The sequence below is a fragment of the Perognathus longimembris genome, chromosome 11 (assembly GCF_023159225.1).
Source record: "Perognathus longimembris pacificus isolate PPM17 chromosome 11, ASM2315922v1, whole genome shotgun sequence".
NCBI classification, from domain to species: domain Eukaryota; kingdom Metazoa; phylum Chordata; class Mammalia; order Rodentia; family Heteromyidae; genus Perognathus; species Perognathus longimembris.
The window spans coordinates 65,506,369-65,529,371 of NC_063171.1; the positions used below are offsets into that span (position 1 = coordinate 65,506,369).

General features: G+C 37.7%; 2 protein-coding genes and 1 long non-coding RNA gene across 5 annotated transcripts in view; 1 reads left to right on the plus strand and 2 right to left on the minus strand.

Annotated features, from left to right (window-relative positions):
• Cdc73 (cell division cycle 73) overlaps positions 1-23,003 on the minus strand; it is a 92,186-nt gene that overhangs the window by 30,805 nt on the left and 38,378 nt on the right. The gene's annotated exons all lie outside the window — the stretch shown is intronic.
• LOC125359639 lies at positions 2,820-21,279 on the minus strand. Its single transcript, XR_007212592.1, has 3 exons — positions 21,268-21,279; positions 15,440-15,443; positions 2,820-3,153 (listed from the first exon to the last, which is right to left on the minus strand). It is a non-coding gene; the product is annotated as an uncharacterized LOC125359639 (long non-coding RNA).
• Positions 11,580-19,949, plus strand: B3galt2 (beta-1,3-galactosyltransferase 2). Of its 3 annotated transcripts, none has more exons than XM_048357447.1 (2): positions 11,580-12,444; positions 16,242-19,949. In XM_048357447.1, exon 2 carries the CDS (start codon positions 16,964-16,966, stop codon positions 18,227-18,229), a length of 1,266 nt encoding a protein of 421 aa, XP_048213404.1. In that variant the 5' UTR covers positions 11,580-12,444; positions 16,242-16,963; the 3' UTR covers positions 18,230-19,949. The 3 variants fall into 3 exon arrangements, with proteins under 3 accessions (XP_048213404.1, XP_048213403.1, XP_048213405.1); XM_048357446.1 differs by having other exon boundaries at positions 16,842-19,949; XM_048357448.1 differs by lacking the exon at positions 11,580-12,444 and having other exon boundaries at positions 15,928-16,405; positions 16,842-19,949.

Below are 23,003 nucleotides of genomic sequence, written 5' to 3' on the forward strand. Positions count from 1 at the left end.
AACAAATAAACTACACTATCAAAATTAGGTACTTCTGTGCAACAAAGGGCACTGTCCACACAGTTGAAAATCTAACTCACACAAGTATTTACAAATCATGTATCTGAAATTAATGTCTAAAATATGTAAATAAGTTCTACAATTTAGTAAACATACACACACAAAACAAACCTTCAAAATTGGGTAAAGGAAGGCCAGTAATCTCAGCCTCTCAAAAGGCAGAGACCAAGACGATCAATGTTTAAGGTCAGTCTAAGCAAAAAGTTAGAAGACACTCATCTCAACAAAAAGCGGGACAAAATCTCGGCTACACAAGAAGCAGTTGGGAAAATCATGGTCGCAGGCTGGCTTCAAGGTAAAAATTGAGACCTTACCTAACAAACTAAGAGAAAACACACACACACACACACACACACACACACACACACACACACACACACACACACACACACACACACACACCGCACACCACACACATACCCCAAGCTGAAGTTTCAGCTCAAGTGAAACCCAATACTACAAAATATAAGTAAAATAAAAACAGGCAATTGACTTGACTAGATATCTCTTCCAAGATTATATACAAACGGTGGGTTCAACATCACTAACCTTTAGGGAAATGCAAACTAAAAACCATGGGATGCTAGGTCAGTTATTGTCAAAGCAGCAGCAACAACAACAAAACACATCTGAAAATAAGTATAAATGAGAACCTGGAGAAATTAAAACACTTTGTAATTCTGGTAATAGTGTAAAATACAATTTTCCCTGTACACCATGTGTCAGTTATTTTGACAGTATTACAAACAAAAACAACACGCATGCACAATAGCCATGGGTCTGCAATTCTACTTGTGAGTACACACTCAAATGAACTGAAAGCTGAGCCCCTAACAGCAACATTATTCACAGAAGCCAAGAAGTGAGAAGCCAAATGTCAGCACTGACAGATAGACAATGGATAAGCAAACCCTGAGACAGGCATACAAGAGAATGACACCTGCCTTGAAAAGAACAAAATTCTGTTTGTTTGTTTTTTACCAGTCCTGGGCCTTGGACTCAGGGCCTGAGCACTGTCCCTGGCTTCTTCCCGCTCAAGGCTAGCACTCTGCCACCTGAGCCACAGCGCCCCTTCTGGCCGTTTTTCCATATATGTGATGCTGGGGAATCGAACCGAGAGCTTCATGTGTAGGAGGCAAGCGCTCTTGCCACTAGGCCATATTCCCAGCCCAAGAACAAAATTCTGAACACACCACAACATCAAGAAACCTTAAAGACACTACACGCAATGAAATAAGCCAGACACTGAAAAGCAATTATTTTATAATTTCATACATATGATATATGCAGAAAGGTCAAATTCCCAGGGACTGGAGGCACTAGCAAATTGGGGAGTCATGAACACAGAGTTTCAGTTTGGAATGATGAAATGTTCTAGAGATAATTTAGTAAAGGCTGTAAAACATTTTCAATATAGTTAATGCCACTAAATTACATACTTTAAAACTGTTAAAATTTTCAAAATCAAAAACCAAAAAACAAGCTGGGCGCCAGTGGCTCATGTCTGTAATCCTAGCTACTCAGGAGGGAGGGTAAGATCTGAGGATGGCAGTTTGAAGCCTGCCCGGCCAAGTAAGTCTGTAAGGCTATCTCCAATAAACTACTCAGAAAAAGCCAGAAGCAGTGTTTTGGCTCAAGTGGTAGAACGCTAGCCTTGAGTCAGAGAAGCTCAGGGACAATGCCCAGGCCCTGAGTTCAAGCCTCAAGACAGGCAACACACACACACACACACACACACACACACACACACACACACACACACACACAAAAGGAAAAAACTATGCTTAAAGGCATTAACAAAAAATTCAAGTGCCAACTGCAGTGGGCTCACTGGGGAATGTCTACTCAGCATGACCTGCCCTTTGCTCAGAAGTGCAGGACCCAGAGCCAATGACACGCATGCGCTAAACTTACCTAGCCACATTTTCTCCCCTCAAAGCCACACTGAGATGGAGTGAGTAATCCAAACTAGAGCTAGATGGAGTCTTGTTGGTTTGGGGTGGGGGTGGGGGGTGTGACTATGCACAAAGGACCAGAAAGCTCAATAGATAGACGCAGAAAAGAACAAGTAGTCGTGTAACATCACAGAGAAACAAGGCATGTTTCCTTGATTTCTGACAAATTTCCAATTTCTCACTGTATTCTTTCAAAGGCCAAGATAACAATTCTTTGCCTGAGGTTTTATGAAATATTCCTATAGTGTTATAGTGGATATATTTTTCTTTAACAGAACAGAGTGGTTTTCTGCAACCTGAAAAGTATTATAATCTCAATGGAATAAAATATGCTATTCCAATCAATATCTATTGATAGTAATTAAAACTTTGACCTGGGAATATAACACTAATTTTATTTATAGTCACAGAAAAACTGGGATACACAGAGCTAAGTAGTAACAGTAGAAAGAAGCAAGATACTGATTAAAAATAAGTAATACTAGTTTGTTGTTTTTTTTAAACAGAAGTCTTTAATTCATGTTCTTTGTACCTAGCAGTCAGTCACTGGCCACCTGAGAACAGTAAGGTGTTTTGGTTTTTATAGTTTTTTTGTTTTGTTTTTGCTGGTCCTGGGGCTTGGACTCAGGGCCTGAGAGCACTCTCCCTGGCTTCTCTTTGCTCAAGACTAGCACTCTGCCTCTTGAGTCACAGTGCCACTTCTGGCCATTTTCTATATATGTGGTGCTGGGGAATCGAACCCAGGGCTTCATGTATACGAGGCAAGCACTCTTGCCACTAGGTCATAGTCCCAGCCCCTACTAGTTTTTTCATTCAGAATGCTCTCTTGGTTTGAAAATTAAACTAGTTCAACAGTAAATGCATCATACCAAAAGAGAAGCAAGAAAAAACTTAAAAGATTGTTTAAAAAGTCATAAAGGGATCATGAAAATAATCTCCTCAGTCACTAAACACATTCTAAAATGTTTGGCAGGCTGGCACCGTTTTCTACATGTGTCACCAAACCAAGTGGCAATAAAAGGAAGAAGACTAAAATGGTTAATTGTGCTGGGCAGTGGTGGCTCAAGCCTGAAATCCTAGCTACTCGGGAGGATGAGATCTGAGGGTCATGGCCAAACAAGGCAGGAAAGCCCAGAAGCTACAAGTGGAGCCGTATTCAAGTGGAAGAATGCTAGCCTTAAGCACAAAAGCTCAGGGCCTGGGTGCTATCTCTGAGCTCAAGCTCTAGGATTGGTACTTCCCCCCCAAAAAACAAGATGAACAGACTTGGTGACTGCCCCCATCCAATCCATAGCACACCCGAACAGAACAAAAGGCAGACCGAGACAGCACTCCCTGACTGTGTTCTAGCAGAGAACCATTCTCCTGCCGCCACAGAATTCATAGTGCTACAGCTCTTATGTACTCAGGCCTTTGGAAATGAAACAATACCACTGGCTCCTGTGTCCACACCACGTAGACTGTAGACCCTGTGCTTCTGAGGCTCCATAACTGTGTGAACCAATTCCTAAAATAACTCCCAAAATACAGATTAGCAGTTGAGTATCAGTAATCCAAAATGCTCCACACTCTTGTAAAGCATTCTGAAAGTGCTATAGCTACTTCAAGTGACAAGTTCATCATCAAAATGCAAGCACGTTAAAAATACAAGGTTACATTAATCTTCAAAGAGTGCATATAATGCATATCTTAAATATAAACAAAATTTTAAATATAAACGAAAGGGCTCAGTGGCAAAGCACTTGCCCAGCAAGTGCAACGTCCTGGGCTCATCCCCAGGAAGAGAGAGAGAGAGAGAGAGAGAGAGAGAGAGAGAGAGAGAGAGAGAGAGAGAGAGGAGGGAGGGAGGGAGGGAGGGAGGGAGGGAGGGAGGGAGGGAGGGAGGGAGGGAGGGAAAAAGAAAAGAAAAGAAATATAAGTGAACTTGTTTATTAGGCTTAGGATCTATCCTGGGACATCTCATTATGGACATATTAATATTTCCAAAATGCAAAATCTGAAATACTTCTCAGTAATTACAGAAGAGCTGTCAAGTGAAAAACTAAAAATGGAGTAGCACTGGTGCAGGGCAGTTAAAATGGAGTTGGGTGCCTCCTTTTTAATTACATCTCAGACATATCCTCAACTGGATCTTTGAAATGAGCTGCAAACTTAGCAGATGTAAACTGGCCCTTGAAACACTGCTAACTTCTGTGACCTGCACAGCGGATTCCTCTCCCTAAGTTACCCAGAGACTCAGATGGCACCCAATCCCTCCAATCCTTTTTTTGTTTTTATTTTCACTTTTGTTTTTTTGCTAATCCTGGGGCTTGAAATCAGATCTGAACACTGTCCCTAGGTTTTTCCACTCAAGGCTAGCACCACTCATTTAGCTTGTCGGTGGTTAATTGGAGATAAAAGTCTAACAGACTTTCCTTCGTGGGCTGGCTTTGAACCTTGATCCTCAGATGTCTACTGAGTAACTAGGATTACAGGCGTGGGCCCTGGTACCCCAGTCCCAGTCCCTTTCTGAGCAAGACAGCTTTCGCTTCTGCTAAGGCCTAACACATGGGACTAACATATGAGCCATTCTACAGTTTAAGTCCTTAAAAAAAAAAGAAAGAAAGAAAGAAAAAGAAAAAAATATAGCTAACATTTTAGACAACATTTGGAGCACTTTTCAAGATCATCTGAACCTGTCTTTTCCCATACCTCAATACTAGTTCCAAATAAATATAATTTTCTTTATTTTCAATATAATCTATATTAACAATGTGGCTTGTAAACATATAGAAACAGATCCTCTTGGCTTATTTCCTATAGAGAATGTAGACTAATACAGAAATTAAAATTGGGCCCAAAGAGAGGAATAGAAGAACTAGGGTCTGTGTAATTAATATCAGCCAACAATTAAAAAACAAAGGGGGGGGCTGGGAATATGGCCTAGTGGCAAGAGTGCTTGCCTCGTATACATGAGGCCCTGAGTTCAATTCCCCATCACCACATATACAAAAAACGGCCAGAAGTGTTGCTGTGGCTCAAGTGGCAGAGTGCTAGCCTTGAGCAAAAAAGAAGCCAGGGACAGTGCTCAGGCCCTGAGTTCACGGCCTAGAACTGGCCAAAAAAAAAAAGAGGGGGTGGGGAGGTAATTCACTCAACTCAATGGTAAAGGTTTGCTTAGCATGCTTCAAACTCTGGGTGGGGAGGGAGGAAAGAAAAGAAAGAAGAAAAGAGAGTAAGACAGAATATGAAATCTTAAAAAGTATATGTTGAATACATGTCTCTTATCCAGTGATTGAAAACCTGCACCCACATGAATGAAACTGAAGTGTTACATTACAGAACTGTAATTAGCAATCAGGTGCACGCACCACTCACTGGCTTACACCCAGAAAGATGGGATCTGAGGATAGTGGTTCGAAGTCAGCAGGGGGGTAAAGTCTTGTCTCCAGTTAATCACCAGAGAAAGTGGGAAGTAGAATTGTGGCTCAAGAAGTAATGTGCTAGTTTAAGCAAAAGATGCTCAGGGTCAGCGGGACAGTGCCCAAGCCTTGTGTTCAAGTTCAGGACCGGCACAAGAAAGTGAAAAAGAAAAAGAAGTGTAATTAGTAACCATACATTGATGATCTTCAATATCAAGGTCTTCTAGACAAATGAATAATTCTTTTTCCCCCTTTGGTGTATGTACTAGATCTAGATCTTGAACTCAGGGTCTGTGCTCTTGCTTGGCTTTTTCACTCAAAGGCTAGACTCAACTCCACCACTTAAGTCACACCACTTCTAATTCTTTTGCAAGGCTCACTGAATTGTAACATTTATAGTGGCATGGATTAGGAAGAAGGCCCATTTATGTAGCTGAATGGGTCCAAATTCACGATGGAACTATCAGGAGGCAATGCTAAGAAACCTGCTTTTACAAATCTTGAGATTTAAGTTCTAGCCCTGCCTTTGCCACATTAAATAGGACTTTTGGAAAAAAATCTTGACCTCACAGGAATTTAGTTACCTGCCCCATCCTGATCTCAAAGGTTCAGTTCTGCTGATTCCATATTTAATGTTCTTAATGGATGAAAACTTAAGACCTATCTAATATGTTTTTTTCTTCAATGACAGTAGGATCAAAGTCACAAATTTTTTAATGTAAATAGAAATGAAAAATATTCTCCTGCATAATTAGCTCTGTATACCAAAGGTTATGGTGCTTCAAATTAGTTATTTTTCTGCTTTGCAAAATTTCTTTGTACTAATGACCCTATACCTAATCAGTCTATAAAGTCACATGATGGTCACATGAATGGAGAATCAAGCATGGCTAACTGCGCCCTTCTTTCTAATTTTTGTTGCTACATATGTTGTCCTGCACTAATAATGTTAAAAAAAAAAATAGTGCTAGCAATGTGTTGGGCCTGAGGGAGTATAGTGTATGGTGCCTCAATTATCTTACTCAAATATGCTGACCTAAAGGCTTTACAACCTCTTCATATTAAGAAATACTTTTTGGGGCTGGGGATATAGCCTAGTGGCAAGAGTGCCTGCCTCAGATACACGAGGCCCTAGGTTCGATTCCCCAGCACCACATATACAGAAAACAGCCAGAAGCGGCGCTGTGGCTCAAGTGGCAGAGTGCTAGCCTTGAGCGGGAAGAAGCCAGGGACAGTGCTCAGGCCCTGAGTCCAAGGCCCAGGACTGGCCAAAAAAAAAAAAAAAAAAAAAAAACTTTTACAGATACCTCTAAACTAAGAAACTTACATGGGATGAATTGGTATTACAACTAACCTATGCATGTATCTTTAAAATGTACTTATAATAAAATACCTATTTTGGTATACAAATCTAAAGATATGTCACTCAAGATGATTAAGTAGATGCTAATACCTATACATAAAAAGCTGAGGCCAGTAGCTCACACATGTAATCCTAACTACTAAGCAGGCTGAGATCGGAGGATCACAGTTTGAAGTCAGCCTGGGGAGGGAAGTCTGGTGAAACTCTTATCTCCAATTCACCACCAGAAAAGCCAGAAGGGGCACGGTGGGGCTCAAGTGGTAGAGCACTAGCCTCGAGCAAACAAAAACAACAATAACAACAACAAAAAACACAGGGACAGCACTCACCCTGAGTTCAAGCCCCAGAACTGGCACAAAAGGCAAAAAACAAAACAAAAAGACAGTGAATACAACAACGTCACAGATACACTGTACTAGTGATTCAATTGCTATAAACATCATTGATATAACTTTTTTTGGAATAGTGAGCTAAGTACTGACAAAGTTCAGTCCAGCATGAAGAAAAAATCCTAAACGTGAGTATCTGCTCAACGACTCAGTAAAAACTGAATGAGAAAAATAAGATGGCAAACACTGACACTTGTGGTCATTCTGAGATTGCTGATCTGCAGTTCGGTTAGTCTGTCCTTTGTAAGCTCAAAGAAAAGTAATATCTATCATTAATGGGCTTCAGAGGGAATTTTTAAACTTTTAATAAACATTTAATTTTTCTTTAAAAGGGAAAAACATTTACTAAAATTAAACAACCAAAAATAGGTCATTCACCTAAATCTTTCATATAACAAAAAAATTACATCTGTTTATGTGTGTGCACCCACACCAAGCCCTCCCTCAGCTTGCTTGCCTGCCTGCAAACGGCACTCTACCAGACCTACAGCCTGGTATTTCACTATTTCTTTTCTGCTGGAGAAGGCTTAGACCCTTAACCTTCCAGGATAACAGAAAGGAGTAGCTAGGATTATAGGTGTGAGCCACCAGCACACTTCAGGTAACATTTAATTTTAAATAAAAACAGTTAAAAGGTATAAACTCCAAATATTACTATGCAAAATTATCTAGAGACCTCGACAACTGATGCACCTAAGTAGCCATGTCAAATGGCAGTTTTCAGAGTGATATGGTGCAAATTACATCTGACCCAAAAGATTAGAATCTTAACATTGAAAAGGATAGCCAGTTCTGATGAGCATCAGGTTAAATAAGTGTCTTAGATTTCAGTGCCAACAACTCAAACTAAAATAGGAGTAGAGAGTAGATTTCGTCTCCCTTGTGATATTGTCCAAGGCCATCTTCTGTTGCTCAGTGCTTTATGTGTTCTCCCCTTCGAGTTTCTTTTGCCAAGGACATACAGATGAACGTGAGTTGTACTAGGTCTAACTGGATGGTGAGCATGCTGAGGTTTACATCTGACTGATCACCTTAATAATCACCCAAAAACCACTAACTACATGAATTAAAGGAACAATTATTTCTATACAAAACACAAACTAGGAATTAGGTATTAATCACCAAGTTCCTTAAAGGCTCCTCCAGGGTGACAATGATCAAGATGCATTTCATTGTATTTACAAACTGCTTTGTTGAATGGTAACTCCTTTGTACAACTATTTATGTGATTAAAAAACAACAACAACCATTCCTACAGATATGTTCAAGAAAATCCTAGAACTGGCTATACAAGTCTTAGTCATAATACACAGAGTAATGGACACAGAATTTTCCATCAGGGGCCTGGGAATATGGCCTAGTGATAGAGCGCTTGCCTCGCATACATGAAGCTCTAGGTTCGATTCCCCAGCTCCCACATATATAGAAAAGGCCAGAAGTGGCACTGTGGCTTTACAGGTAGAGTGCTAGCCTTGAGCACAAAAAAGAAGCCAAGGACAGTGCTCAGGCCCCGAGTCCAAGCCACAGGATCGGCCAAAACAAAACAACAACAAAATACCCTAAGATACATAATAACATATGCAGAGGGACACCCAAGAGTGCACTCAAAAGAACAAAGAAAGGTGCAAGTACTGGTGGCTCATGAGCCTGTAATCCTACCTATTCAGACCTGAAGATCACAGTTCAAATCCAGCCCAGCCAGAAAAGTCTGTGAGGCTCTTTATCTCTACCTAATCAGCAAAATGCCAAAAGTGAAGCTATGGTTCAAGTGGTAGAGTACTAGCCAATGAGAAACTTTTCAACTTTTTTTTAAAGTATTAGCAAAAATTATTTATTGCAATACAGTATAAACATGTGAGATATAACAAAATTCCCTATGTACAATTAATATAAGCTTAAAAAATTATCTCTCTCCTTGGAGAAAGAATGGAGAATATTTCTAAATCATCCTCATACTTTTAACATTTAATATGCTGTGCCTAAATGTAAATGTTACTATATAGTATTGGATCAATAGATATTTTTGAAAAGTGAAAATAAAGACATCATGGTATTGAATGATTCCAGGAATGCTGTGTTGGGGGTAGAAATCCTCAGTTTCTCCAGCAGTTGTGTCATCTAATGTTTAAAAGCGGGTTGTAAGAACACAGAAAATCTCGCTTTGAAGTTCAGCAAGACCTCTTTCTCATCACTCCTTACCTGACTTACCTGACATTTGAACTGATTAATACCAGGCTCCAGCTCACCTTGAAAATAATGTAAACTAAAACTATCTCGAGGAACAAAGGTCATTTTTTATAACAGCTCAAACGTAGTAAAAAATTACTTGACCTTTGTTCCTTCATGATAGAGTTTTACTACACATAATAAAAACAAATTGGGGAATATGTTCAATAAACGGGCAGTGCCATCTACATCTACCTCACAGTCAAATCCTATAGTATGGCTCACTGTCAAACATTACTCTACAAAAATCTACTTCTGGGCTGGGAATGTGCCCTAGTGGTAGAGTGCTTGCCTAGCATACATGAAGCCCTGGGTTCAATTCCTCTGCACCATGTGTAAGAAAAGGCTGGAAGTGGTGCTGTGGCTCAAATGGTAGAGTGCTAACCTTGAGCAAAAGAAGCCAGTGTTCAGGCTGAGTTCAGTCCCCAGGACTGGCAAAAACAAAACAAAACAAAACACCCGACATCTACTTCTGGAGACTCAATAAGTACGTGCATAAACAATATTCTCTTGCCTAGTTTGTCTAATTGCTATCTAAAAAACTGGTGAGTAGGCTGGGAATGTGGCTCAGTGGTAGAGTACTTGCCTAGCATGCATAAAGCCCTGGGTTTGATTCCTCAATACCACATAAACAGAACAGAAAAGGGCAGAAGTGGTGCTGAGGCTTAAGTAGTAGAGTGCTAGTCTTGAGCAAAAGAAGCTCAGGGACAGTGGCCAGGCCCTGAGTTCAAGGCCCAGGACTGCCCCCCCCCCCAAAAATAGTGAGTGTTATAGTGTGAGTGGCTATAAAAACTAAATGCCAAGGTCTGGGTTCTAGTCTTCTTCTCCTTAAAGTTCAATCCAGAGCTGGGTGCTGGTGGCTTATGCCTATAATCCTAGCTACTCAGGACGCTTAGATCTGAGCCTTGTGGTTCAAAAGCCAGGCCGGGCAGGAAAGTCTGTGTACTCCAATGTCCATGTCTCCAATGAACCACCAGAAAAGCAGAAGTAGAGCTGTGGCCCCGAGTGGTAGAGCGCTACCTTGAATTCAATCCCCATGAGCAAAAGAAAAAAAAAATCAATTAAGAAGTCAAAGCTATAGGCCTATGTTTTCTGTTTATAACACTTTTCTTCTCTTTCATAATAATCTTTCCACTATTTCTAGAAAAATCACATTATAAATAATGGAATAAATGCTTTTAAATCTTTATTCATTTGAAATAATAGGTATTTTCTGTGGAAACAAGTAAGATGAAAATTATGTATAACCATGAACATATAGGCAAATCTCCGGAATTGTAGTTTCTGAGAGTTACAGTCACAAGAATATCAGAGGAAAACTGAGAATTTATTATTAAAAAAAGCAAAAACAGGCTGGGGATGTGGCTTGGTGGTAGAGCGTTTGCCTAGCATACATGAAGCCCTGGGTTCAATTCCTCATAACCACATCAACAGAAAAGGCCAGAAGTGGGTGCTGTTGCTCAAGAGGTAGAGTGCTAGCCTTGAGCAAAAAGAAGCCAGGGATAGTGCCTGAGTTCAAGCCCCAGGACTGGCAAAAAAAAAAAAAGTAAATAAATACATAAAATAACAACAACAAAAACAATCCATCACCATATTCACAGAAAAACAAGATACCAAAAAATGCTAAGGAGACTAACCATATTTAGCAGTTCAGAGTACCCAATACAAAATCTGTTTGGTGGCAATTTAGTACACCATCTTGAAAAGCAGCAAAAGTAAACATAATTGTGACAAATCTCATCACCAAGAAGAGGTTTCAATAACAGTATATCACACTGTATTATTTTGTTTAATTTTATGATACATGAACTTTTAAAGGAAAAAATACAAAACCGTTGATATTAAAAAGTTACTAAAAGTAAACTTTTCTGCCTTCAAGAACACTAGGAACCACAGAGAACCAAGTCAGTAAGTAGACTGTCACACTGCACGTGGAGCAATCCATGACAGTCCATTTACATTAACTGCAGAAATACAGGGGAGAAAAACCTAGGTTACTGATGGAAGGATAAACAGTCCATCCCTATTAGCCCAGACCTTACCAAAACCAGAGCAGTTAAAACAAAAAACACCTTCAAGACCCGGCATGCACTGAAAGGGTTAACTTAATTCAGCTTATATTAAAAAGGCACATGTTGGTTATACCTTCCAGAAGCTTGTAAGAAACATAAGTGCCACCATCTAACACAGAAAATATTTAGAAAGCCTATGCTTTATTTTTCTGAAGAAAATTAAACTGTAAGAAAATCATAATCCCCGTTTCATAATCATTCCATTTTCATATTATCCACTCATCACTACACTTGGTACTGAATATATAGGATTTGCCACACAGAAGCAAAATTCCTAAGCCTCTCCCTACCTTAGGCTTTTAGTCAAAATGAATGCAAACAATCACGTGGGATTCAGCCAAGCAGTGACGTTAAATTCTGCTCTGTCAGAGAGAGCATCTGTCAAGCCCACATTTAAACTGCTGCCTGCCTGTGCAGCAGCTGAGGAAGCGTGGATTTCATATTACAGCCTAAAATCCCAGTGAAACTGCTCAAAAATCCTTTCTGCAGCTGCCAGGCAACAACCAGAGGAGAGGAAAATCCCGTTCTTTCCCACACACACCCGGAGCACCAGATTCGGGCTCTGCTGCTTCACAGTGCAGCTCAGTGTTATTACTAGAAATATGGATACTGAGAAGAGAACACAGCACTGCATTGTCCAGCCAGGAAAACAGCAGATGTAAAAAGCTTCAATGCATCAACTGTCGGAAAGAGTCAACAGTGCTCCAAATACAACGGACAACTCTGGCTCTTTTGTTTAACAAAGGAGAGAGAAAATGAAAGAAAGGGAAAATCTCACAAGACGAGGACCCATATGAACCAGGAGGCTAACTGGAAGACACACAGACAGATGGACACTGGACCTTGGAAAGCAATCGCGGGAGGCAGACTGTGGGGGATGTGCGCATGTTCTATAGCATCTTTCTGCTGAAGTGATGGCGTGCCAAAAGTATGTTCAGTGGCATAATCCTCTCCACACAAATGGCCTGACCAAGGAAGGTATGTTGCTATCTTGTATATGATACTCATTTGAATGTGTTGTCTTTTTATGGCCCTGGAGGGCACTGATACTTGATAAACAAGTTCATACAGTTCACTGCCCTTGAAACTGTGAAAGGATTCCTAAATATATGATCTTAAAATCTGTTTTGTTTAGAAAACAAGCTGTCACCGCTTTACTCAGCTAATATGCAGCTTGAAGTAATTCTGGAATATCAACATGAGAGACAAAAAAAAAAACTAGATATAGCTAAAGAACTATCTGAGAAAATAATCTTAAAATCTGTAGCCCTTTACAGTAAGCACAGCAATCCTCTATCAAATTAGGTCAAATTGAATCCTGATCTAGTAAATTAAAGAGCACTCTTGAAAATGGCTATCAAGAGACAATGCAGTGAAATTACATTAAGCAGTATCAAGTATGGTCTTGGCATTAGAAGCTTGGCTGCGAAGTCATTTTAAAACAAAATCTTAATAGCTCATAGTAATGAAGTCTTTCTTCTAATACCCACCTCCCCAAATAAAGGGGATAGAGAACAAACACAATCTAAGAACATGCCAACTAATTTTGGTTATTACTGAGCTACAAGAACATACTAGAAGGAAAACATGAGCACAGGATCACAGAGGTTGTGTGAGTTTATGAACAGCATACACCACAGTAGTCACATGTTCACAAACAACTTTAAACAAAGAGATAGCAATAACTGTTTTGGTTAATCACGCTATTTGAAACAGTACACTCTTATTTTAGGTAATAGACTTATTCTAAATGATCCAATATAAAATTATTTCCAGAGATTGTCTTAAAAGTAAAACTCTAACACAAAAAAATACTTAGATATTTAAAAAAATCTACTAACAGCTTTACAAGATCAAAACATTCATATAAATGCAGCTAATGTCTTCTAGGCTATATTAACATGCAGTAATGAACTGCTGCTACATACGTGTGTAGAAGACAAAGCTAAATCAAACAAACTATGTTAGCAACAATCCTCATCGAAATAGTAACTCAGGACTGAAAAACTCAGATACTACTAAAATTGTCCAAATCCATCAAATCTTGATTTGTCCCAGCTGATTCATACAATTCACTACCCTATTTAATTACAAAAGGCAAACATTTTTAAGAGAGGTAAACACTGTATTCCAAAATTAAAATTAAACAAGTTCAATATTAATTATCAACCATATTCATGAATGTTTATCTTAATGAAATTTAAAATAAGGTACTACAAATAAAAACATGGTTGGTTATAAAAATCAAGTCCCTCTTGGTACCGTGATCAATGTTATAGTCACCAATTAAGCAGTTTTACAAGCTAGGTATTCTCAAAATGAAAGTTCAGAACTTTTTCTATAGAAGCAACACTTAAATCTAGACCATTCCATCAAACTAAATACATTAAAATTTGAAAGTCAAACCATTAAACTATGTATGTGTGAGAGAACCACATGTTATAACAGCATGCTTACGAACTTCATAAGATACAAATACATATTTTGAAATTATCAAGGCTAAAAGATAAATCATAGCTATTTCTATTCTATAAATATAAAGTGCAAAACTATTTTATATACCAAGATATTTAACTTCCCTGTCTTCTCACTTTGCAAGATTTAAAATACAACATACATTAACCAGACAATAAGTTTCTCATTTATTTAAAGGTGAAATAGTTGCTTTAATTTTGTTTTCTCTGTCACAGCAAAAATATGGTAAATATCTAAAAAACTTTTAACAAAAAATTTTGAAGGCTAGAGTTTCACATGAATCTCATTAACAAATAGGCTTGTGTGGACGTCAAGCCTCTTCAGATTAATATTCATAAAATTACAACCATCATAAGTAAGATATATGTTAATCATGTGGTGTTATAAAATTATTTTAGAATCACAATTATACACTTATACTAGAGTACATACAACTTGCTGTTGTCTGTAATAGGAAATACTTTGGAACTTATTACTACCATACTACCTCCATTCACTTCTTAAGTCTTCTAGTCACTCAAGTATCTGATCTTATATTTATTGCTTCTTAAATGATAAATTTGTACTTTTAAAAGACAAGCAAAAAAGCCTCAACCAGGTTCTAAACACTACTCTTAACAACAGAAAGCTGATACGTGTAAGTTATGTTTAGACTACTTGAAGCAGATCAAATAAACCTTTTTCTTTTCAATTTATACACATAGCCCTCATATGCTCCAGTCTCTTTATTATGAAGGGATACCACTACTATCCAGAAAATATATCACTTTCTTTCATTAGCTTTAAAGTCCTAGTCTAGACAGAATGGCCCAATATTTATAAAAATAGGAAAATATGGAGTTTCTAAATCAAAATATTCAGCTCTAATACTTTCAACTTACTCATAGCATAACAGTAATTTCTGTTGATACAGAGACTATCCATGGTCTTATAGCAATGTAATATTTAAAATTCCTGTAAGTAAACTAATGAACAGTGAGCTCCTTTTTAAAATTCCAACTTAAAAAAAAACCACTGTATAACATTTATCAAAACTTTTCATTAATTTTTACAATTGACAAATATTATAATTGCTGAAAGCACAATGTAATTTCAGAAACTAGAAATTATGGAACGCTGGTGTCTGCTGTTACACTTTCGAGATTTATTCCAATTCCTACCTACTTGCTCCTCCTAGTGGCTATTGCTAGAATAACACTTTCATTCATATACATCTAACACTTTCAATCAATATTTTCAAGGTACCTATCATTATGCATGTGAATTTTACTCTACAATTATTCAGCGATATGGGGATTTGCATGCTAAATACACGCCTAAAATAACTCATATCAAAGTTAAATATTTCACTGAACATGAGTTACTTATGTCATAGGTTAAACACATTCATTTACATGAATAATTTCAAATAAACAAATGTTCCCACATTGAAATCTTACTATTTTTCTTTTGCTTAAAGAAATAATTTTCAGTAAGAAATTCAAAATTAAAACTACACATTCCTTTAGTACCTATCCCAAAAGTTTCTCTTCATAGAATTCAAATTCCATTTCATTTACCTCTATTCCCCCACCAGCCAAATCCTTGGACCAGAAAAATCTAAGTATGCAGAGAAAGAAACTGAAAATAAACAGAAACAAGTTTGTGCTGCACAGTAAAAAGGCTTTTTAGTGTGTGACATCGTGAACCTCCCACACTGACATTTCTCTTTATTAATGATCATTAAGCAGTTGGACAAAGGAGTTGACATTTCTGACCTCTGATCATTTGTTTTATTTTTATTTTTTGCCAGTCCTGGGGCTTGGACTCAGGGCCTGAGCACTGTCCCTGGCTTCTTTTTGCTCAAGGCTAGCACTCTGTCATTTGAGCCACAGTGCCATTTCTGGCCGTTTTCTATGTATGTGGTGCTGGGGAATTGAACCTAGGGCTTCATGTATACAAAGCAAGCACTTTACCACTAGGCCATATTCCCAGCCACTGATCATTTGTTTTAAATATAGGGGCCTTTAAGTGTTAGCCTACAAGACTGAAAATTACAAAACTCTATGCATTCAAACACAGCTTAACTCAAGAATGTTTTAAAATGTACTTTGTGAAAATTTTATTTTTAAAACCATAGATAACTAAAGATAATTGCTTGTTATAAAGTCAATCTCAAAATTCAAGGACAATAACTTTTACATACTTCATATTTGAAGTGGAAGGTTAAATTAGAAGCGTACTCTCAAAACCGTTAATCATTTATTACTGCTTAAAAATCCTACCCTGCAGTTACTGGATCCTGAAATTCATTTTGACAGGTGCATCTTCTCACTGACTTTCTCAGCACAGTGGGGGCCAAAGGAAACATGACAAGCAGTGTACTGTGTCTGCTATCATCAACCTTGCACCGTCTGGCCCACGACTGATACATGACCATTTTACAAAAAAGGCCAGTGACAGAACACCATACCTACCATCAATGGTATGTCAAATCAATTTTAATTAATGCCAATAAATTTTCCATCTGCTCTCAAGGCCTTCTTACACAGCCTCTGTCAGGAAGCTAGTAACATTTTTCTTTTCTGTACACATGCAACTTTTAAAGCTTTAAAAACCTAGAGTAAAGGTACAAATGACCAGAGCTACTGAAACAATGACATGAACAGAAATAAAATCTATCATCTTCCTCTACCCGCTCATCATGCCACACACATACAAAAAGAAATGAATTCTGTTCCCAGTGATGCCATTGTATTACCAAAAGGAAGCAAATTTCAGGCTCTGCTTCTGAGCTAGCCTATGTTCACAGCTTAAAAACTTCCTTCCTATTTGCCTTAATTTTACTAGTATCCAGAGCCCCTTTCAGACCATTTTGAGACATATTGCATTTTTAAAACCTTTATTCTTTGTCTTTACAGAATGACTGTAGGGGACACGTGACCGACCTGAAAACAGATGACAAAGAGCAGCACTGACTCTGGAGAAAAAGCGGTATTTGGGGCCACCAATATCTCACACACCATTACTGGATAGTTACAACATGCTTCAGTGGAGAAGACGGCACTGCTGCTTTGCAAAGATGACCTGGAATGCTAAGAGGTCTCTGTTCCGAACTCATCTTATTGGGGTACTTTCTCTAGTGTTTCTTTTTGCTATGTTTTTGTTTTTCAGTCATCATGACTGGCTGCCAGGTAGAACTGGATTCAAAGAAAATCCTGTGACATACAGTTTCCGAGGATTTCGTTCTACAAAGAGTGAGACCAACCACTCTCTTCGAAACATTTGGAAAGAAACAGTCCCTCAGACTCTGAGACCCCAAACTCTAACTAACTCCAACGACACAGACCAGTCACCACAAGGAGTTACAGGACTGGAGAATACACTCAGTGCCAATGGGAGTATTTACACTGAAAAGGGTACTCGGTATCCAAATGCTTATCACTTCAAATATATCATCAATGAGCCAGAAAAATGCCAGAACAAAAGTCCTTTTCTAATACTACTAATAGCTGCAGAACCTGGACAAATAGAAGCTAGAAGAGCAATTCGGCACACTTGGGGCAATGAAAGTCTAGCACCTGGCATCCAAATAACACGGATTTTTTTGTTAGGCCTAAGTATTAAGCTAAACGACTACCTTCAACATGCAATATTGGAAGAAAGCAGACAATATCATGATATAATTCAACAAGAATACTTAGACACATACTACAACTTGACTATTAAAACATTAATGGGCATGAACTGGGTTGCAACATACTGTCCACATATTCCTTATGTCATGAAAACTGACAGTGACATGTTTGTCAACACTGAATATTTGATACATAAGTTACTGAAGCCAGATCTGCCTCCCCGGCACAATTATTTCACTGGGTACCTAATGAGAGGCTATGCGCCCAACCGAAACAAAGACAGCAAGTGGTACATGCCACCAGACCTCTACCCAAGCGAGCGCTACCCTGTCTTCTGTTCTGGAACTGGCTATGTTTTTTCTGGAGATCTAGCAGAAAAGATATTTAAAGTTTCTTTAGGTATCCGTCGTTTGCACCTGGAAGACGTGTATGTAGGGATCTGTCTCGCCAAGTTAAGAATTGATCCTGTGCCCCCTCCCAATGAGTTTGTGTTCAATCACTGGCGAGTTTCTTATTCCAGCTGTAAATACAGCCACCTAATTACCTCTCATCAGTTCCAGCCTAGTGAACTGATAAAATACTGGAACCATTTACAACAAAATAAGCACAATGCCTGTGCCAACGCAGCAAAGGAAAAAGCAGGCAGGTATCGCCACCGTAAATTACACTGAAAAAGAAGATTGTTCAAGTGTACAATCTGTAAATATTGCTAAAAAGCATGTATAGTTAAAATCGATGACATCTATAGGTCAAGTTTTAGTTAAAAATGCACCACATAAAAGAATTCCATTTTTTAATTTCTGAAGGTAATTCTTAATACTGCAATGTTATATGATTTTTTTACAGCTTCCCCAAAAGAATCTATTTTTAAAAAATGTATAATGGGCTTCTGTGTATTAACATGCAATAAGAAGCATGCATACATCAGTGGGTCAAGTCTTATGCTGGTTGGGGCCAATAAGATGTATTGCATACATTTTCAACATAAGTTTTCATCTAAAAAATGGACGCAGTCAAAAAACTTCATTTTAGATTTAACTTCTCATTTGAATATAAAAATTAAATGTAAATAAAACACCATTATCAATTTTAAGAAACTTTGTAATTGTGTAAAGGACAAATTTTCAGACCTATAATAGAGTTCTAAAGACATATTCATGCACTAAGATTTAGTTCAGTTATTGTCCATAAACTCATTCATAAAGTTCAGATGTTTTATCAATGCAGTTCTCGCTTAAGGATTTACTTTAAAAAAAATAACTGATACTCAATTTTATTTTTTTTGTTATTGCTCATATATATTGGGAACGTTATTTTGACATGACATGAAAAAAATGTGAAAAAATATGTCTCGGGCTCAAATTTTTACTTTCAAAAGTTCTTAAATGCTTCAAAACAGATAAATTTTCTTTCCTCACTGGTATTAAAGGTCCCGCTAGTATTTCAATGAGTTGATTAGATCAAATACTGCACTCTTCAAGAGTAACACTTTATTTAACTTTAACTCTGATATCAAGTATGTCTATAAAAACCAATCATGTTCCTCACACAGGCGAAAGTAATCACTTAAAAGGCAACAAGAAGATGTACTGTTGGAGAAAGAATACAATAGCAGTTTCATTCCATTCATTTTTATACACATGTCTGACAAACTGCAACATACAGGAAGTTTCTTTACTGGCAACAGGTGTGGACATGCCTTATTTATTTTATGGCCCCTATTTCTTTCTCTGGGTGCCAAGTTTACAAGGCTACAGTTTTTAATTTGGTAGATGACAAATATTCTACATCACCAATTAAAAACTTCTGGGGAAGAATAGGGAGAAAAGCTAAAAATGTTTGATGAACACTTGATTCTTGGAAGAGCAATGTATACAATGCACTTTTATCAAGTTTTTAATAAAAAAGTGAAACAAATGAGCCTTCACTGAGTGTCATGATACAAATACTTTCAAAATTTTGTTTGGCTGCATTATGAATTTTAAAATCAAGACAAACTAATCCACTAACTTTAAAGTAGTATTTTTATCCCCCATAAGGACATAAATTTCTTAAACTTAAGTCAGGATGTTTCTTCAATTCTAGTAACAATCATTTTTATTCCTGATTGTATTATGAAAGGATAAAGAACCAGAGTAGCTTAACATCATGAAAAATGTTTAAGTATTTCCTAGTTAATGTGTTGAATCTTAATTCTATTTATCTCTTATTTTCTAACCGGTAGCCTAAGTGTTTTATTCTGCATCAAGTAATTCCAAGTAACAAGCTGTGAAACACTCCCAGCTACTGATTCAAGCCTAGTTTTCATTTAATTTATTTTATATATTGCAGAATGACCAACACCACTAAGCAAAAGTCATACAAGGATAACCCAATCAGATGTGTGTATACAAGTGTAGAAACAACACAAGTGTTATTTGTATAAACTATGATAATAATAGTATAGAAACTTTTAAGAACAGTATTTCTCTTTTGTAAAAATTCCATAAAAATGAGACTGTATTTCAAAACTAAGCACAGCAAAAAAGCTGGAGATGTGCACAAGCATAGAGAGTTTAACAAAGCACAAGGTCCTGAGTTCAAATACCTGTATCCTTCAACAGGATTCTTAGCAGACATTTAAATTTCTTTTTCAGGTATAAATTTAAAATCGTTTCTATGTTCCTAATAATTCTATCTTGAAAAACGACAGTAATGTGCTGACATTCTGAGTACTAGAAAAGCATTAGACTAGTGAAGTTTCTTAGTAAAGCCAAAAATCCTTATTTTTCAGTGTGGTGGTTCATGCCTATAATCCCTGCAGTCAGGAGGCTCAGACAAAAGGACAACAGCAAGCTCAAGGTCAGCCTAGGCTACACAGCTATATCCTGTCTTTCAAAATATACTTTATTTTAGATAAAGTCAATATTCTACATTTATTATGAGACTTCACTTTTTGCACTTTGCAAGTTAACTGTTTGAGCTAAGAAAGCTAATACTTAAATATATCACCAATTGTTAACTGTTTTCTTTATCCAACTACTATGTAATTTCTGTATGTATAAAAATGTAATTTTGAATGACAACACTGGATTTAAAGAAAGATTACAAAATAACTGTGTATGTTATGCTTAGAATGTGAATAGGTATTTTAGAAGAAAAATATCAAAACTCTGTTTACAATGCTAGTTTAATAAGATTAGATATAATGAAATTCTATGTCACCTCAATAATTCAAACTTCTCATTTCTTTCTTGTATATGGCATAATCATATGTTCTAACATAAAACCTTATTTATACCTATTTCCAAGAAATTCTACAAAAATAATACCAACAACCACAGAAAGACTATTTACTAACTATGGAAGCCATGTACTTGTTACTGCATTACATACAGTATTTCACATAATCTTCAGAGAAGCACTAAAACATAGGAAAGACTCATCATCTAAGATGTTAGAGCAAAGCTAGTAAAATCAGATTTGATAAAAGACATTTCAAAGATCATGCTGTTAACCATTCCATTGTTCTAAGTCGTATCTCACATATAATGGCTCTGAGATGGTCTACAAAGCTAAGCACACCGCCTCTTCTCTATTCTCCCATTCTCTGCTCATTCTCCATTCTTTGCCAAGGACCTCCGGGCTCCTAGCTATTTATGTGCTGAACTATGGCACCAGATGTTAGGTACAAAGAAAGAAATGGAGGGGATATGTGATCTCCTAGTACTTTTCTCCAGTTGTTGGGGAGTGACACCACAACCACTGAAGAACATGGTCAGTTTCTCTTGCTCCTTTTGGCTCTGACATGCATCTGTAAGTAGCAGGTAGCACTTAGAAATTATAAAAGGTGCTTCTTTTGAAGTACTATTGGTAGTTTTTTTTAACAGACAAACTAGCAGTGCATCTCCCCAGTAGGCTATTCAACCATTTATTATTTGTGGTGAAGTGTTTGTAAAGCCAGATAGCTGGTTCAGGCAAAATCTCCCCATTTCATGTTTATTGCTTGCTTAGAATATTTGACTAACAAAGAAGTAAAAAGAAAAAAATGATTTCTTACATACATTTGTAAACTGTATCACATAAATATTACTTGCAACAGACATTGGTAATATACTTCAGTTACTAAAGCGAGACACTGTGAATTTCGCAAAGAAACCTTTCACAGTACACTCCACCAACACACTCTCACTTAAGGATTCCCAGAGATGAACTGCTCTCAAGATATAGAAAATAACTTCCTCTTCCCCTACACCACACAAATGGCTTCAAGCACCCGAAGCTAAAGTACCCACTTGCCTCCATCCATGTATTTACTACTCTGTTTTAATTTCAAACAATCTCACAGGTTTGGCATTTGAATCTCACTTCAAACAGTATCCTAAACCTTAAAAAAAGACAATTCCAATAATCAATAGTATCACAGACAACTAAACAGAAAGCTTTAACAAAATATGTAAAATCTCATGCTTTCATAATGTAAAATAATGAATTTTCAGGACTAGCAGTGTGGTTCAATGGTAGATCATTTGCCTAGCAAAGCCCTGAGTTCAAACTCTCAGTACTCCCCCCTCCACCCCACAGAAACTAAAACTAAATTTCTGGAGGAGTTTTAGGGCTAGGTGGCAAGACCAAGAGAGCCAACGGTGTCTAGAACTCTGCTTTTGTCTTAACAGCACCTCCACACTATGTGTGAGTGTGTCTGCGCCAGTCCTGGGGCTTGAACTCAGGGCCTGGGTGCTGTGCCTGAACTTTTTGCTCAAGGCTAGTGCTCTAACACTGTAGCCACAGTTGAAACTTCTGGATTTTTGGTAATTGCAGATATGTATCTTGTGGTTTTCAACAGTAATCCTCAGATCTCAGCCTTCTAAACAGCTAGGTTTTCAGGCATGAACCACTGGCCAGTGCCTAGCCACCTGTTCTTTTTTATACTTTAAATGAGGCCAGGCCAAATGAATGTTCATTTAAAAAATGGAAAACTGGCAACTACATGAATGATTCTTAGTTATGAACACAGAAAGACAAACTTTTGCATACTATGAGTCACTAGGATCTACTAACTTGATGGGCTTGAAAACACTTAGAAAATCAGTCAAAAATAAAGACAATAAACCACCATAAGAACCTACTATCCTATGTGGGAACAATCTTATTCACAACAGTAGCATATTAAAAATAATAACAAGAAAGTGGAGAATTCAATGGGGCAAAGTTAAGAAAATGGAGAGTTCAAAACCTATCTTAAGGGGCTGGGGATATAGCCTAGTGGCAAGAGTGCCTGCCTCGGATACACGAGGCCCTGGGTTCGATTCCCCAGCACCACATATACAGAAAACGGCCAGAAGCGGCCCTGTGGCTCAAGAGGCAGAGTGCTAGCCTTGAGCGGGAAGAAGCCAGGGACAGTGCTCAGGCCCTGAGTCCAAGGCCCAGGACTGGCAAAAAAAAAAAAAAAAAAAAACCTATCTT

Bases quoted from the DNA above. Each gene is read 5' to 3' on its own strand.
- B3galt2 (XM_048357447.1), top strand. From the start codon at position 16,964: ATGCTTCAGTGGAGAAGACGGCACTGCTGCTTTGCAAAGATGACCTGG.